Below are 18,394 nucleotides of genomic sequence, written 5' to 3' on the forward strand. Positions count from 1 at the left end.
ATCAAGCCCGAAACACGGGCCAGTTTGAAGTAAGACATTTTTAAAGACTGTATTTGTTCCTTTTAATGCTCATTTCCCCCATACATTCTTTTGGGCGGATGCTGCTGAATGTGATGCTTTTAGGGGAAGTACTGACCTGGTTTCATGTTGTGAGACAGGGCTGAGGAATACTGAGGTTCCATCAGATGAAACAGAACAATCCTAGCCTGTCTTTTCTGTAGGTTAATTACTTATATATAGGGGAACAGTATTTTTGTGTACATTTATATTAATTTTAATCATCTTGTTATTCTTTAAGTTAAATATTTAGATCTCTTTTATTGATTAGCTTATTAGCTTTGGAAATTTGGTATATTTTTAAACTCAGTAATTTCCACAGTGGGTAAAAACATATTGGTGTTACTAGTACTTGAGAAGAAATTTGAAAATAAACATATTACTGATTCTTCTCCCACCCCAGCATGGTTGGGGTTGTGTATTTTTAAAAGCTTCTTACATCATTCTGATAAACATTTGCTGCTTCAATTGAGAAGGAAGTTTTAATAATTTGTAGACATTTTAGCTTAATTTATATCTAGCTTTTTTCGCCCCGTACATAATTGAAAGCTCCCCTCCTCCCACATATAGTACCTTGTTTTGCAACACAAAAACAGCTGTACACTGCTCTTGAAAAAGTTTTTAAAAATCTAGTTAACAAAAGCTGCTTAACACCAAAAGCTGAAGAAATAAGAACTCAGGCTGACCTGTTTGCAGGAACACATTCATGTAGAAAAGGGGAGTTAAGTAATATACTCTGAAGGGACAGATAATGAGGACATGAAAGGATAACACCTACACTTAAAAAAAAATCTAGTTAAATCTGCCCTTTCTCCTATAGGGAGGGGCTCTGTGTGTTTAGAAAGAGAAGCACAGGCTCTTTTTCTGTGTCTTTTGTGATATCTCCCTTGTTCATTGCCCTTTTCAGTTTATATCTTGTGAGTAGACAGTGATACTGTCAGAGTAAAATAACACAATTAAAGAAATAACACATTAAAAATAAAAGAGGCCACGGTGGTTAAATACTACAAAGTGAAATGGGTAGATCAGTGTATTTTTCCTTCTCATTCTTGATTCTTTATGTCTGCAATGGACTGCTGGCAATTATTTTGGGATAAACAAAAAATGGAAACTACCTCTTGAATAGGAAGCTGAGGCTGCAGCAGTTTCCTGCCTCATGCTCAGGTTCCAGCCTCACATAGATTATTCATTATTCCTGACCAGGGCTGTCTTGTGTTCTGAGTGTGCTCTGCAGCGTGGCGGGTTCCATGTCCTGTCTCCTTTAAATCCTCTTGCTGCAAGCATCCAGCTTCCTCCTTGCTTTCCCCGGGCTTGCTCTGGGTTCTCTTACTTCTTAGTCCTCTAAGGTTTTTTCCAAGCAGACAGAGCCCTCACAGGGAAATGTAGATTTTCCCATGACTAGAGTCCACTTGAAACCCAAAACAAGGACAGTGTCTTACTGTCCTTTTATAATAATTTGACGGTTTCTTTTCCTCCCTCCCCAGAACTTAACTAGGAATGAGGTGGTAGAAGTAGAACATTTACCACAGAGAAAAGTAACAGGCTGGAGGCTTAGCAGTTGGGGGGCATTTAAAGTAGGACAATTAACCCTGAAGTCTATACCATCAATAAGCAGGGAAGAGTGGGGATCCAAGAACCGTGGCCCAAAGGGACAGGGCATCATAAGGACCACCTGAGCCTTTGTGTTCACAGCAGTCCCCTAAAGACATTGCAGAATATAGTGCCGTTTAATAACCTATGTGCATAGTTGCAGGTAATACTTATTTTCATACTTAAATAAGTATCTTTTAAAACCACAGTATTTCTATTTAAAATGGTCAAAAATTTAAACATTGGTACATAAATAGTTTTATCTTTTTACTCCAAAATGTGTCATTCCTTGAAAAAGTGAGATAAATGATATTGACCAAGGCCATAAGGAGTGGTGATATAATAGGTGCCCTTAACCATCTTACTGACATATATCAAATATGCAAAACTGTGAAAATGATGAATAGTGTGTAAATAAAAGGCAGTATTTATTTAGTTCAGCCCAAGTTGATACTCTGAGAATTAAAATCTTAAAGCCCTTGAAGTACTTTTCTTAGGCTTTTTATTTTGCATCTATTTCCTAAAGCCCAGTATTTTATAAACATTGATCTTGAAGAAGCAATGTTTTTCAAAATTAATTGAAGAACAATGTACATATAGAGAATTTTATAAAGAAATATATACTTGATGAATTTTCAACATCTAGAAACAGAACATTACGAGAAAACCCCAGAAGCTCCTAGCCACTGACTCTCTTCCCCACACCCTGCAGCTCAAAAGTACCACTGTCCTGATGTCTAATAACAATCTTTAGTTTGAAGAAATGGTGTTACATTTAATCTAAGAAGTTTTGGAGAGTCCTTGAATAAGCTTCTGGTAAAGAAGAAAGTGCGTGAATATGAACTGTTACCCTTTGACTTGTTACTCTTTCTGAATACGTTAGGAGAAGCAGGATTGAATTAGAACGAAGTGCCTGGGCAGTTTGAGTTTGGGTCTGAATTTGCTAAACTACCTTGTCTGTAGAAAAGATGGAAACTATTCCGTACATTTCTCTGTTTTGAGGAGAAACAAATTTTATAGCATCAGTTTCTTTTCTGCTCTTACCTGGCTTCAAAAGGAATTACCATACCATCTCTGCATTTAGACTAAAGGCCTGTTTACTTTTGATATTCTGTCGTCTGTGTTTCTTATTAAATCAGCATGCTGATTTAAACTTACTTCCGGGACTTATGTAAGGTATGAAAGATGAATTGTTTCCCCTTCTTTACACACTTATATTGACACATTTCACGTTGGAATTTTGGAATTAACTACTCATGGGATACTTAATCTAAAGTTAACTCTTTTTCCCATATAGACGAGAGTGATCAATAAAAAGTGATTTGGATGGACTTCGCCAAACCACAGGCTTTCTAGTGTAAATCTTTGTCTATTTTGGTTTTCCTTGCATTCTAAAAAATTTCTTATGATTTCAGTCAAATTTTTATCTTTCTTGCTTATAAATTGGATGGTCTTAAGCTTTTGCTATTTGGAGAAAAGAGCATGTGAGAAAGAGAAAGAGGGAGAGAAGAAGGGAGGAAGGGAGGGAGGGAGCGAGAGCACATACATATATGTACTTTTAAACTGAAAGTTGCCAGATTGGCAACCCCCCTTCCCCCATAGGAAAATTTGTCCATTCAACAGTTGTTGCCTTACTAACCAGGTTCTCTTAGATTTGACTGAGATTCCAGTTTTAAGACTACCAAGCCATGAGACTTGATCCCCAGCTAGGACTACCAATAGGGAGTTCATCCAGTATAATTTTACTGGATTTCTTTTTATATGTTACATATTCTGGCTATTTTAAAAAAATTGTGATAAAATATGCATAACAAAATTTACCATTTTAAATGTACAATTGGCTATTGGTTTTTAGAACTTTTATTCATTCATATCAGATCTAGTCAACAGATACTTAATGGGGATCAGCTGTGTGCCTTCTGAGGTTGGTATAACATTTGAAAATTATGAAAGAAACACAAATATGGTCCCTGTTCTCAAGAAGATTAAGCCTCATTAGGGAAACAAGATACATGTACAGCAGTTAAATAATAATTCATGGTAGGCAAGGCCTTGAATGCTCAAGGAAAGCTTTGTGTAAAGATGGAACTCAGCTTGGTCTGAATCACATACTATCCATCTAGTTTGAGAGGAAGGAGGAAGTGGGGAACTAAAATAGCCCATTGTCTTGCAGAGAGTCTTTTGCTTTTCTAATGTTGAAGTTCTCACTATTTTGTTTTTAAAATAAGCTGAACATTCGGAAAGGGGACATATTATTAGCACATAATTTATATTTTTTAAAATCACAGAAACAACTTGCTATGCAGACATTATTAAAAATATGGATGTATAGTGATAGAAGGGTTAAACTTCCTATTATAATTCTATGCAAATGTCTGTGTTCATGCAGCATTAAACTTTTCAATATGTTACCACTTGGGAGTAGGTATTTCATTAGTGAGTTTAGAACAATTGAGGTTTATTGTTTTTATGAAAAATGTACAAAAATCAGCATGTAATGAAACACATATTTACTGAAATTAATCTTGAATGTCTGCTATTTTGCTAATCAGGTAAAAAGTTTAGAATGGGTGTATTTTGTGAGTAAAGAGTGAATTCTGATTAATTGTGAATGATCTTATACTGACACTTGATGGCAAAAGATGATGCTGATTTTGTTAGTATATCTATATTGGGTCAAGGATTTTATCTGGGTTGAACATAGTGTCTTAAACAATGAGAATTATAAAGTTGAAACAGTATGTTTTCTTTGTTACCTTTGCAGACAGGCAAGCCTACACTTGGGACCCCCATGCTCACGTGATATCAAGAGGAAACGAAAGCCTGTGGCCACAGCATCTCTGTCTAGCCCAAATGCAGGTAATTAGACCCTAGTTATTATTGTTGAGCACCTGACACTGAATTATGTGTTTTATATACCCTTCCACTTAACTTTTATGATGAGGTAGGTCATTTTATTCCCATTATATGTGGGAAAAAAGAGAATGCAAGAAGTAATTTCCTTCCGAAACCGGTTTGGCTCAGTGGATAGAGCGTCGGCCTACGGACTGAAAGGTCCCAGGTTCGATTCTGGTCAAGGGCATGTACTTGGGTTGCGGGCACATCCCCAGTATGAGATGTACAGGAGGCAGCTGATCGATGTTTCTCTCTCATCGATGTTTCTGACTCTCTCTCGTCTTTTCTGTAAAAAATCAATAAAATGTATTAAAAAAAAGAAGTAATTTCCCAAGGTTACACATATTTTAAGAATTTAAACCTAGTTCTGTCTGACCCTGAAGTCTGTTTTTTCACTGTGTCACACGGGTTTCTTAAGTTTGTACTACCTGTATTTCACTAAAAAAAATCTTCAGTCATCTGCGCTTTTTTTCTATTACAGATAAGAAATTAGATCTTTGTTAATGAAAATCCCAGTAGGGTGGCAGTTTAGTCAGTAGACATGGAGCCACATGGGTTTATTTACTTTTTAATTTAGTACATAGTACAGTACATTCTCACTATTTTTATGTATAATAGAGTGCTAATATTTTACCTATCATGAAATTCCTAATTAAAAACAGCTTTTCAAGTTAAAAACTTCATTTTCTGAGCAAAACTAGTTGGTAGAAACCAAAATAGTGGTTTTCACTGGTGACCAGGAGAAGACATAAAAAATCTCATGGATGCTGGAAATGTTCTATATTATGAACTAGGTGGGGATTACATGAGTATATTTATATGTAAAGATTCACTGAACTACATACATTTATGATTTATGCACTTAACTTCATCTATGTTATCCTTAAATGAAAACAAAGGGGGATAGTTATTTATATCAGCAAGAATATTGGATGTCTATCGATCTTTTTCTTTGGAGTTCAGAGAAAATAGTTAAATGTAATTAGTAATCATAGACAATCCTTTAGGTTATTTCTATACAATTTAGGATAAATTACTCTGAATAAAAAGATCATATCTGGTTAAGGACCTATCAGAAATATCTACACTTCTTTTGTTTTTGTTTCTGTCTTTTTATTATGTAAGTTTCGGGTGTACAATATTATAATTCGATATCTATCTACAATATAAAGTGTCCACACCAAAAAAGTCTAGTTATTATCTATCACCATATAGTTGGCTCCCTCCCCTTTTCCCCTCTCCCCAGTCCCCTTCTCTGGTAACCACCTACAGTTCTTTTCTTGATGATAATGAATTTGTTTTGTGGAAATTGAGTATATCATAAACTATTTTATTTTCTTCAGAAAAGACTATATATTATAATGAAATACATATTTATGTATATTGTACATAAAGCAGAGCTATTGATAGTTGAATAGAGAGTAGAACTTTGACAGATGGGTAAGTCTTTCCCCTAACCTAACTTAGTAAATTTCAGCATGCTCTGAGATTGACCTCTTCAAGCTTCTGTTTGACGTTTTTGTTTTGTTTTGTTGTTATTAATCCTCACCCGAGGATATTTCTCCATTGATCTTTTAGAGAGAATGGAAGAGAAGGAAAGACAGAGAGAAGCATCGATGTGAGAGAAACACATCAGTTGGTTGCCTCTTGCCCGAGGCCTGACCAGGGCCCGGGCTGGGGAGGAGCCTATAACCAAGGTATGTGACCTTGACTAGAATCGAACCTGGGACCCTTTGGTCCGCAGGCCGAGGCTTTATCCACTGAGCCAAACCGGCAGCTTCTGTTTGAGAAGACTGCTTGATATGGTTTAGACTAAGATTATCATGATAATGGATAATCTTAATCACAGGTCTAATGATTATAGTACATTTTTTTTATTGATTTCCACATAGCCATGTCTTAAGCTAAACCCTTTGCATACATTATCTCACTTAATATTTGCAACAACTTTATAAGGTGGATGCTGTTTTTATTCCCAATACACATGAGATATTTGAGCTATAGAGAGGTTAATCAGTTCCCCAAGGTCACATGGTTGGCACATTGCAGAGCCAAGGTCAGACTGGTTTCCCTGTGACTCTAGGGCTGCACTTTTAGGTCTTCCATAGGATAGGATTGGCTCCAAATTATGACTCTGCTCAAAACCCAGGTCTTCATCCAGTCTGTGGTACTGGAAGCATTAAAACACAGTCTCCCCTCTTTTATCTTTTTGTTCTTTTTTTTTCTCTTTAATGTCCAGCTTCTGTTTTTTTGCTTTTAATTGTTTATAAGAAAACATTGAGAAAAGTTTAAAATCCTTATTCTGTAATCAAATTGGGAAATTTTCTGGGAGGTATTAAACAAGATTTGAGCATTAAAAATTTCCCTCACTGATCCAAACTCCTCCCCTCACTTGTTGACTAAGGCTTGCTTCACTGAACATTTTCTTTTTTTTCTATCCACAACCTGAGTGCCCCATGGAGGTGAAGGACATAGCCCGAGCCCGCGCCATCAGTCAGTAGAACAAATGGGCTTGCTCTGCCTAACATTGGGCCATCTCGGATTCCACCTCTTTTATAGAAATGACTGATGAAGAGAGGTGCGTTCCGCTTTGCCGCTGTATTAATACACATCAGGGGCCAGCTCCTGGCACTAAATCACGCTGCTGCATACATCTGTTATCGGATTCTTCACCAGTGTGATGAACAAGACTGCAGATAGAGGCTTCCTTGTGTCATTCTTTATAGGATTTTCCTAAAAGAATAAATAGCTCAGATATCTGCCAACAGTCTCCCCTGTCACTGTGATGAATTCAGCTTCTTTCTTAAACATGCAGCCACAAATCTTGCCCCATTTCCCCTCCCCCACTGGTGGGAAGTTTTGAGTTGAAATTGACTGAATTTAAAGATATTAATAAGGCTAGAGAGGTGCAGAGCAGAAAGGACTAGCATGCCTTGCCTTTTTGTACTAGTATTAACAAAAGGCCAAGGAAATGATCATAGGATCATTGAGTAGATCCTTCTTGAAAGTGTAGCACTTTTATTTTACTCTTTTAGTGTCCACTCCCTTTCTCTTTCTGGCTTTATAACCACAGGTGCGTGGTGCACAGAGCCACCATGGATCTGAGTGAGTGACCGTATAAACGTGCTTGTAACGCCCAGAACACCAGAACAGGAAATACCCAACATGTCATTACCTCATGCCAAAGTGAATTTGCTATATATTCTCTTAAAGAATGTAACTGAGCCCTCGCCAGTTTGGCTCAGTGGATAGAAAGTTGGCCTGCAGACTGAAGGGCCCCAGGTTCAATTCCATTCAAAGGCATGTACCTCTTTTGCAGGCTCAATCCCTGACCTTGGTCGGGGCACATGTGGGAGGCAACCAAGTGATGTGTCTCTCTTACATTGATATTTCTCTCTCTGTGTCTCTCCCCCTCCCACTTTCTCTAAAAAAAAAATCAATGGAAAACTATCCTTGGGTAAGGATTAACAAACAAAGAGAATATAACTGGAAAAGAAAAAATTGGTTATTTTCTCTAAAACTTGAGATTAAGTAGCTATAAAAAACATAAGGAAGTCAGATAAAAACCAGACTTCATTTCCTCGAAATGATTTTCTTCATCAGAATGGCAGAACAGAGCCTTTGGTGTACAAATCCCATACCTTCACAAAGTAAGCACATGGCTCTAGGTAAAGGAGAACAGGATGACAAGATGTTGTATTCAGAGCCCTGACTATTTTGCCATCCCAAAGCCTGTTCTGACTTTTGTGTCTCTGGGATAGGATGAGTGTCCTTGGAGCATTAGTCAGAAGGGTAACCAATAGTTAACCTGTTAGTTACATCAGATTCTGAATATCAGGCCAGCGTTGTGGGAGATGTAGGTGCAAGGGCAGGCATTTTTATGTTTTGCTGCTATTGTACCCCCACCCTCTAAAGTAATACTCAGCACATGGAACAATCTCACTAGATATTTGTTGTATGAATATGTGAACAGAATCTATTAGTTGAAATAGTTATTCTCAATATTATGCTAATCAAGTGATTGGATTCAGTAGTTTTATTTTAGGTTCACTCTTGTGTTGGGAGCCATAGGACAGATTCTTACTGCTCACTATGCCTTTTTAAAGTTTAAATGGTTTTTAAAGTTAAAAATTTTTTTTTAGAAAATATTGATTGGCTATAAAAGAGCACTTATAGAAGATATATAAGGAGTAAAGAAAAATGATATAGCAAATATCCATGTACCCACCATCGACTTTAAAAAAAAGAACATCCCCTTTAAAAATCTTTTTTTACTCTCCTCAGAGGTAACCATTATCCTGTTGTTTATTTTTTTGTTAATCACTTAATCATTCTTTGATTTTTAAGTTAGTTTTAAGATGTATGTATCCCTAAGTAATACATTATCTAGTTTTGCGTGTTTGTAAATCTTTTTTTAAATGGAATGTCATATTTTATAAGTTATGTTTTACCCAATTATGTTCTTGAGATTCATTCATGTTTCACTGTGCCATATATATGGTATTCTGTTATATGAATATGATGAATATACTACAATTAAACATTCTTGATGGACATTTAGATTGTATCCATTTTATGCTATTGTGAAAAACACTGTTGCTGTGTGAGAGAACATGTGCAAGAGTTTTTTTCTGGGCTACTTCATACTCCTTAGAATGGCTATATAAAAAACAAAACAAAACAGGAACAGCAAGTAATCCCTTTGTGATTACTGATGGGAATGTAAAATAGTGCAGTGGCTAAGGAAAATAATATGGTGGTTCCTCAAAAATCTAAACATAACCTTTTTGGTCAGAACTACCACCTCTCTATATAAAAAGCTAATATGCTAAGCGTCCGACCGGTCGCTATGACATGCACTGACCACCAGGGGGCAGACACTCAACACAGGAGCTGCTGAGCTGCAGTGACTTGGCAGCGGCAGTTCTTGGGTGACGCACCCTGAAACCAGAGAGGAGGGACCCCGAATCCTCTCGGGGCTGTGTGATTCCACCTTCAGCCGTGGGTTATGTTGTTGCTGGGGCACTGTCGGCCCGAATCTGGTTTACTGCACAGTTGCGTTTGCATTCCACACCCCGTACCACAGCAACGTTGCAGAGTGCCCTCTCGCACTCCGGGACCCCTCGGGAGATGTCAGAGAGCCGTTTCAGCCCGATCCCCGCAGGCCAGGCCAAGGGACCCCACCTGCCGGAGGGACCCTGCTCACTCTGCAGATGCCAGGGAGGACCCGGGAGGTTGGCTCCAGGGCATGTCTGGCCCTTCTCGCCCAGGCTCACCCCGCGGGCCACCTTCTAATTAATTTCCTTTTAATGTGCACTAATCCGTGCACTGGGTCACTAGTCTTCCAATAATTCACTAAAATGACTAACAAAGGGGAAGAGGAGAGGCACCCGCTATAGGTTCTCTAGGCCTTTTAGAAAACATGGAGCTGTTCCTCTGGCCTCATACAGGTGAATCTACAAGAAAGGAGACATTGCAGACATCAAAGGAATGGGCACTGTTCAAAAAGGAATGTCTCACAAATGTTACCGTGGCAAAACTGGAGGAGTCTACAGTTACCCAGCCTGTGGTGGGCATTGTTGTAAACAAACAAGGGCAAGATTCTTGCCCAGAGAATTAATGTACATATTGAGCATATAAAGCACTCTAAAAGCTGAGATAGCTTTCTGAAATGTGTGAAGGAAAATGATCAGAAAAAGAAGGAAGCCAAAGTGAAAGGTTCCTGGGTTCAGCTGAAGCGCCAGCCTGCTCCACCCAGAGAAGAACTTTGTGAGAACCAGTGGAAAGGAGCCTGAGCTGCTGGGACCCATCCCCTATGAATTCAAGGCATGACAAGTGCAAAAAAATAAAAGACCTCTGTACTGTTAAAAAAAAAAAAACCCTAAACATAAAACTAACATATGATCTAGCAATTCTGCTTCTGTGTATATACCTGAAAGAATTGAAAGTATTCAAACAGATAGCTATCTGTACACTCGAGTACTAACAGCATTATTCACAATAACCAAAAGGTGGAAACAACTCAAATGTTCATTGCTGGATGAATAAATAAGCAAAATGTGGTATATTCTGTATACAATGGAATACTATTCAGCCTGAGTGCCTTTGTGATTCATAATGAAATTCTGATCCATGCTGCAGCTTGGATGAAGACATTACACTAAGTGAAATAAGCCAGACACAAAAGGACAAATATTATATGATTCCAGTTATGTGAGGTGCCTAGACTAGTCAATTTATGGGAACAGGAAGTAGAATGGTAGTTGCCAGGGGCTGGGAGAGGGGAAAATGGAGAGTTCTCATTTAGGATGATGAAAAAGTTCTGGAGATGGATGGTGGTGATGGTTGTGAAATAATGTAAATGTACTTAATGTCACTGAACTGTATGCTTAAAAATTATTAAAATGATAAATTTTATGTTACATATATTTTGCCATAATAAAAACCATATAGCAAAGAAAAGTTTTTCTAGGGTAGGGTTTTGCACTGTGGTTAATGACTATAGAGTAATGGTAAATATAGGTTTGTGAAATTTCAGTTAAATGAGTGAGTGAGTGTGTGTGTGAACAGGAGAGAGAGAAAGATTGGATTGATTGATTTGTGTTGTGATGTCAAATGTATTTCTTGCTGATGTGATCTGAGATTCCTAAACATTGAAAACCATGGCCCTCAAGAAACTCTTGTACATGTGCCGTAGAGTAATAGCTTGCATGATTATTTTTACAGTAACTCCCTGTAAGAAATTCATGTTTGAGTATATATGTGGGCATATATATATATATATATATATATCGAGGTGCACGCGGGTGGGTGGGGACTGGACTCTGGGTCCCATATGCTGCGGGACTTGACTCTGGGTCCTGCGGCAGGGTCTGGGGTCCTGGGTCTTGTGCGATTTCCCGCCTGTCCGGGTCTCACACGATGGGGTCACTAGTATATTAAAAAGAGGAAATAAGCAAATTAGGCCAGGACGCCGTAAGGGGTCACGACCAGACAGGAGGAGGTTGTGCGTGTAGGTGAGGCCCAGAGTGGAGACAGACACGGGGCCACTGAGCTGCCGCACCCTGGCTTGGGCTGGCCCCCCGGAGCTGGAGCGGATACGGACACGGACAGGGACAGGGACAGGGGGGCCGGCCTGCAGCCTCCACGGCCGAGTGCAGGCCTGGAGAGGAGATGGCAGGCCCACCTTGTGGGGAAGCAGCGCGGCTCCCTCCCTGTTCCCGTGGGTGCTGGCGGCTAGCCTCCGCCTCCTGCAGAAGCTGCACAGCTCCCATGGAAGCAGCGTGGCTCCCAGTGGTGCGCTGCAGTTCCCGCGGGCTCCCGCAGAGCAGTGGGCGGCTTACTGTGCGCTATACTGCGCTATGGGCTACTAGTATAATAATAAAAGCGTAATATGTTAAGACTGGACAACCAAATGATCTTCTGGATGACCTTCCAGACGAAACCAGGGCTGCGAGGGCTGAGCCCCTTGCACAATTTTCATGCGTCGGGCCTCTAGTCTATATATAAATCCTTGGATACAATCTGATATTTTTTATTCCTTTTCATTAAGAAGTACTGGTCATGACCTACTAAGTTGATCTTGTGACCACAATTTGAAAATTACTGTTCTAGGTTATATTCCAGGAGTGGAGTTACTGAGTGATAGGGTAAAAATGGAACTTTCTACATTTTGCTTTTTGTTAGTGTATATTCACCATTGGCACAGTGGGTGTGAGGGTGGTTTACTCTGCTTGGGGGCATTTGGAAATGTGAAGACAGTGTTTACTTGTCACAGGGACCAGGGAGTGCTTTTGGCATTCAGTAGATGGGGTCAGAATGGTAAGTGTCCTAAAATATACAGGACAGTCCTGCATAAGCAATTATTATTCTGTCTAGAATGTGTTTGTGTTCTTGTTGAAAAACTGGGCCCGATTGTGTGATTTTCTACCATTTTCCTTATTATCACACTGTTTTTTGGTGACATTGTCATGGAGTGTGACAGAAGGAACATAGGGCTTAGAGTCCACTGAGTTTGAATCTTGCTACTTAACCAGCTCTGTTTTGTCCCTGAAAAATGTATCTGTTCTCTGTATGGCTCATTTTTTGATCCAGAAAATGGAGATGACAATACCTACTTCTAAGAGTTTGCAAGAAATGAGATATGAATGCAGTGTTTACATAATACAGTGCCTAGCACATAAGTGCTTAAGAAGTGATAGTTGCTACATTATGAATTTGTATTACTGAATTTGCTTACTTGTTCATTTAAACCCATTTTTTCAGGTAGAGAAATACTTACCTTTGTTACATCTGGCCTTTATTTCTTTGTAAAGAAAAAAGAAAAACCTTATGTGGCCACTTGGGTTAGTAGGGCATAAGATAAAAGGATTAAGAATATTTTGGGTTGAAGTAACGTTCATTCTAATTTGTCTCCCCTGGATTTTTTCTTTTTCCTTTTACTGTAGCAATCTCATCAGTTCCTGTGGATGTGATGGAGCCAACCACACCAGCGCCACAGGCCCCGAAATCTCCCAACACTGAGTGGCTGGTCAGGACCTCTGCCCCAGAGAAAGCCGCTGATTCAGCTACAGCCACATTTTTTAAGATGCCACAAGAAAAGAGCCCTGGATGCAGCTAGAGAGCAGTAGTTCGCCCACCAGGAGCCAGCGGGTGTTGTGAAACAAATATTAGATTTTGTGTTATATAGTCTTGCATATTTCAATTGATATTCCCAGTCTGTTTATCACTAGGACTGTCTCCTTCCTCTTCAAACAAAGCAGTGGACTCTTTCTCTTAGAAAATCATATTGTGGAAATGTGTGTCTTTTTTAAAAAGTAAAGTATTGGGGCAGCAGTTGTTTTAAAAAGTCATCCTATGCTATATTTGTCATTGCTATTGCTGTCTCAGCAGTTACCTACAGCTCCATTTACAGAGCTGTTGCTTTTTTGCAGGTGTGTCTTTTTTTTTTCTTGAACAACTAGTAACTTCTTTGCATACTTCTTGTGTAGAGCTTTTAATATCACTTGAGGAAGTTCCCAATTTGCAGGCAGTTCCAGTCAAATTTAAACACTGAGTTAAGATGTGTGTGTGGAATTGTGCTTGCAGTAGGTAAGGCTTGCCTTTCAGCCTGGCCTTGCTTTACTCACAGTGCCAATCAGATAAATCCACCAAGGTCTCAGTTTAGAGCCTCAGAAGCAACACCAGCAGCAGGGCCTTGGGGACTCCTTCCAGTCTCCTAGATGCCCATGGGATCACCAGCAGCTGCTTTGTACTTTGCCTCATCTCCAAAGTTGGTGTTCTATGGAAAGAGGACATTTTACACACACACACACACACACACACACACACACACACATGCGCGCGCACACACACACAGATTGAGGTAATGAAAATGGTTCAACTGTACAGCAAACTTAGAATAGTCAGTGGTTTGTGTCTCAATACTTCATGTTGCAGTGTAAGCCTTTACATACTAAACGGGATTTTATTGTTAGTTTACAGGTCAATAACCTGCAGCAGATATTCATACTCTATTATAATAATGGCTTCTTGGGGTTATACTTTGGGGAGGAAAAATGTCTTTTGACATGGCTTTATATTTGCCATGTGTATGACAGCTGAGCTGCCTGTAGAGTTATGTACACATCCATGCCTGAAGTTGATGCTCTTTTGTCAAGATGAGGAATAAGTGACTGCCTAGAGCTGCTGGAGGAAGCCACCCTTTCTAAAGAAAAGATTACCCAGCATCTTGCATTCAGGGCCCTGGTTGATAGAAGGGTTCTTGCTTTTTACAAATTTAGTACATTTACTCTGAAATATGCAGACACTGGTCTCTAAGTGCCCACTGCTCTGGCACTGTTCTAGGGGATGCCCGCTCTTGCACCTGGACTTTTCTGTGCTTCATTAGGTGCTGAGTGGGACAGAGCTTGCTCACTGAATATGATGGCAGGCCGCTTTATCGTGTTCCCCCTAAAAATTACAGCTCTTGTCAGTGGTAGCTCCAGGATTTCCTCATCTGAGGGGTTGGTGTGAGTCTAGGTGAGGAGGGGACTTAAGCTAAGTTTATGTGGCACTTTATGTAAGACTGAGACCATGTCAATTGTCCCTAACAAGGAATAGGGTGGAGGGAGGGTACATGGAGATGGTGGGGTGAGGAGCAGTGCTGAAGCCAAAGCAGCATCCCTGTTCTCATGTGGTGGGGAGTGTACTGCCCCCTGCAGGCTGCACCCCAGCCATGGAGAAGGTGGAATGTCTGTTGAATACAATATAGCACGACTGAATTGTTTAGTGGTGAAAGTGGGTCTTACTGTCATAGGTGCATTCTTACCTAGTTGTCCCCATAGTGTCCCGAGGCACACACTTCTAACACACTTTTTTGGATTTGAGGGAGAAATCCTTGGACATAATTTCATTTTCTTTGCACTAAGCTTTGTGGCTCATGCAGAGATTGGTCCTGTGAGCATAGCCTAGTAAGACCTCCATTCAGGTCGAATCTTTTCTTCATGGCATATTGTCTGGCAGTTCTCCTTTCTACCTGTAATTAAAAAGTAACATATATACAACTTTATATTTTAAACATCTCTATGATGTAAAGGTAGGTGACTGCTGCCATTTTACAGAGACAAGAGCAATCACAGTTTAGTGATTTGCTCAAAATTATATAATCAAGCCAGTATTAAAATCCCAGACTTTCAGACTTTCTCTGCCCTGGGTTTTAATCTCTTGTTTGTCATTGAGAGATCTGAGTCGCTCTGAGACCCATGTTTTTGAAACAGTATGTGATGGGGTAGCCCACTTGGTTCCCCCTGCCTGCTGTCTCCCTGTGGCGGGCAGTTCTTTTATCCCTCAATAAATTCTGTTTCCACCAAAAATATTAATAATAATATAGTAGAGAGAGAGGAAACAGTATGCCCTGAATGTTTATCATCTTTCTTGGGCATGCTTTTCTACATATTTCAAATACCTTCAACAGGGATCACCAAAATATGTCATATCTACCTATAATAATTGGGGAAGAAAATTAATTGCCTAAGAAAATAGCAATTAAGCACATTAGTACTTTGCAACACAAGTTTTTAAATTGTGTTCTTGTAAGCAGCTGCATGAGCCTGCTTACAGAATTACTAACTTATCTGCTGGTTTTCTGTATGAGTCAATTTCAGAGGAACCTTAGAAACGAGTTATTTTGAACCTTAAATTTTAAGTCTTTTTTATATAGCAAACTATGTAATGTCATAAATTAAGAAAAGTCTGTTAGCTTTTAACAAAATATATAATTTCAAAATCAGGTTTTGTAGTATGTTAAAAAATAATTCCTTTGAGGTTAATCCTTGAGCTTATATGTATTTTATCTGCTTGAAAGTAATAACAGGCTGAGTTCCATGTTCTTATTTCAGGGTTCTGGATTGTCCCAACTGTCTACACATCTGCCTGTCTGAATCCTAATCCTGTGTGTTTTCCAAATAGGCAGAACTCAAGACATCATCTACTGTCATTCATAAAAGTTAGTTTTGCTTATGAGTTTAAGGGAATTTAAGATTATTTTTCAGATGCAGTATTTTAAAGGGAACAGCTTTATTTGCATCACAATTCTTGTTGCTTTTTGATGAGAACTGTTCAGAAGAGGAAATTAGTAGCAGATTAAATGGTGCCAAATTTGGGGACAGATTATGCTATTTGAGGTATGTGCTTTTAACTTGAATTCTTTAGAAATCAAATGCATTGTTTTGCTGGGTTGTGAAACAGGCTGCAAACAAGGCCAGGTAGGCAGCAAAATGACCAAAAGCTTAAATAAATCTAACCTGTGCTGCTTATGGCATCTTTGGTAACTAAAACTCCACACATAGAACAGGGAATGAAATTCTTTATGAGTCCCAAGTAGATTAGATTAATCTGACACATCTTTGCATTTTACTTTCAGAAACACAATTGAGACCACAGCCGTGGGAGTCTGACGCTGCAAAGGAAAGGGGCAGTTATCACAGAAGTCGCTCGGAGAAGGGAGCTAGGCCGGCGCTGGCACTGTTGACGTGCTTCTGAGCCATATGTGTTTTGTTCCCTGGGCTTTGTAGAAACAGCATTAGGGGCCATCGTCAGTATTCTGTGTCTGGTGAGCTCTGTCTGGGCTGGGATGAGAGCAGCGTGGCTTAACCGGCAGCTATGAATGTAGTCTAGTTAGGAGCATGGCTTGCAGGACCTGTGTCATGGTTCAGGGATGGCAGGAGGGATGATAGAAGCGGTTTGCGCTTGCTGTCAGCTGCTTCCTTTGCTAATGCTCGAGCTGTCCATTTTACTTGTCAGTATTTCCTTATCTCCCACTCCAGTCTTGACAGTGGAGTTACTAATGGTGGCAGCAATCAAGAGGGGATCCTACCCAATGAGACACTGGTAAAGAGGGAAGAGGTGAGGAAAGTGGTGGTTTCCTCTATTAGCACCAACACACAGTGGCCCAGAGATGCTTTTGCTTATGTTAAGATCACAACAGATGAATGTCAAATGCCTGGGAGCAGCAGCATTGAACAGTACCAAGGAAAAGGAGTGATATTGCTCAAAAGTGTGGATTATAAGGTTTTTAACAAGCCCAGCAAAACAAACGTGACTAAAGAAAATTTCCTGCCACTATCTATAGACAGGCACTTGGTAAAATTGCCAAATTTGGGGATAAAAAAAACAAAACTTAAAGCGCAGTATTGAAGAGTGGGCATGTCCTGAGGATGTTCACCGTGGAGCAGTCTGGGCAAGGTCCGAAGTGAGAAGGCGAGGGGAAGCGGGGTAGGTGCTTACGGTAGTGTGCTGGCCTGCCTGGACCAACAGTATCAGCTCAGTCTCCCTAGACCCACTAAATTTGAAACAGGCTGGGAACAGCAACCTTTCACAAGCTCTCCAGAGGACTCTGGTGCAGGTTGGTGTTTGAGAGCCACACGATTTGCCAGTTAAAAATTTAATATACTGGTAAACTCCTGAGCTCTGAGGTATTCTTATATTACTCTCCATAAGAAGAGAGAGGTTGCCCTGGCCGGCTGGTTCAGTTTTTTGGAGTGTTGTACTGTAGACCAAAAGGTGGCGGGTTTGTTTCCGGGTCAGGGCATCAAAACTCTTTAGAAATCAGTCCTAGTTCTAAGAATTGGCTAGCCCTGGCAGGAGCAGTCTCTCCCCAGCCAGAAAGGTTTCTTAAGATGTCAAAACATCATACCCAGGTTGAGGGTTCGATCCCTGGTTGGGGCATGTACAGGAGGCAACCAATTAATGTTTCTCTCTCCCTAAAATCAATAACAGAAACGATCCTCAGGTGAGGATTTAAAAATTAATGAAATTTTTTGTGTGTGATATTTTGCAGCCGCTGTTAATGTCTTTTTTCCCATACCCTTTCCCTCAAGCTCCTGAAAAATCACCTGGAAATATTGAGAAAGGATAATGTGGAGAAAAATGCCATCAAGGTCAAATTTAGATGGATGGAAACAATGTTTTAAAATATAAGTGGATTAAAATATAACCATGAATTTTTAGTCTGTGAGTGAGAGTCATTTTTCACAACAGTAAAACATTTGTGTAAGATACTGCCATTCATGACTACGATTCTTGTTCATTGTCTCTTAGTTTCATGGGAAAATGTTACGTGTTTTCCAGCGTCACAGTGCTGAAGCCTTTAAAGCATGACTCACAAATGTGAAACAAACAGAAAAGAAGTTGGAAGAAAAACCACCCTGAGGACATAGCTTTTGTAGTAAATACCTGTTGAGTTATCGGTAATCTTTTGCTAGGACTTAATCCCAGTATTCACAACATGTAAAAATCAATTTTCAGTTATCCCACATAATCACATCCTATTGTCTTACATTTCAAGTAGTGCATCTACAGGGGTTGAGGACCA

General features: G+C 39.7%; 1 protein-coding gene across 4 annotated transcripts in view; it reads left to right on the plus strand.

Annotated features, from left to right (window-relative positions):
• GPATCH2L (G-patch domain containing 2 like) overlaps nucleotides 1-18,029 on the plus strand; it is a 55,700-nt gene extending 37,671 nt beyond the window's left edge. For 3 of the 4 annotated variants that reach the window (XM_006778812.2, XM_006778811.2, XM_015558040.1), the window contains exons 9-10: nucleotides 4,412-4,506; nucleotides 12,990-16,995. In XM_006778812.2, coding sequence (XP_006778875.1) covers nucleotides 4,412-4,506; nucleotides 12,990-13,162 — 268 coding nt within the window. In that variant the 3' untranslated portion in view covers nucleotides 13,163-16,995. Of the gene's footprint in view, nucleotides 1-4,411; nucleotides 4,507-12,989; nucleotides 16,996-17,900 lie in introns of those variants that run through there. The other variant, XR_001512333.1, reaches the window with a different exon arrangement.
• Nucleotides 18,030-18,394: the final 365 nt, after the last annotated feature.

Source organism: Myotis davidii, unplaced genomic scaffold (assembly GCF_000327345.1).
Source record: "Myotis davidii unplaced genomic scaffold, ASM32734v1 scaffold309, whole genome shotgun sequence".
In the NCBI taxonomy this organism is placed as follows: Eukaryota; Metazoa; Chordata; class Mammalia; order Chiroptera; family Vespertilionidae; genus Myotis; species Myotis davidii.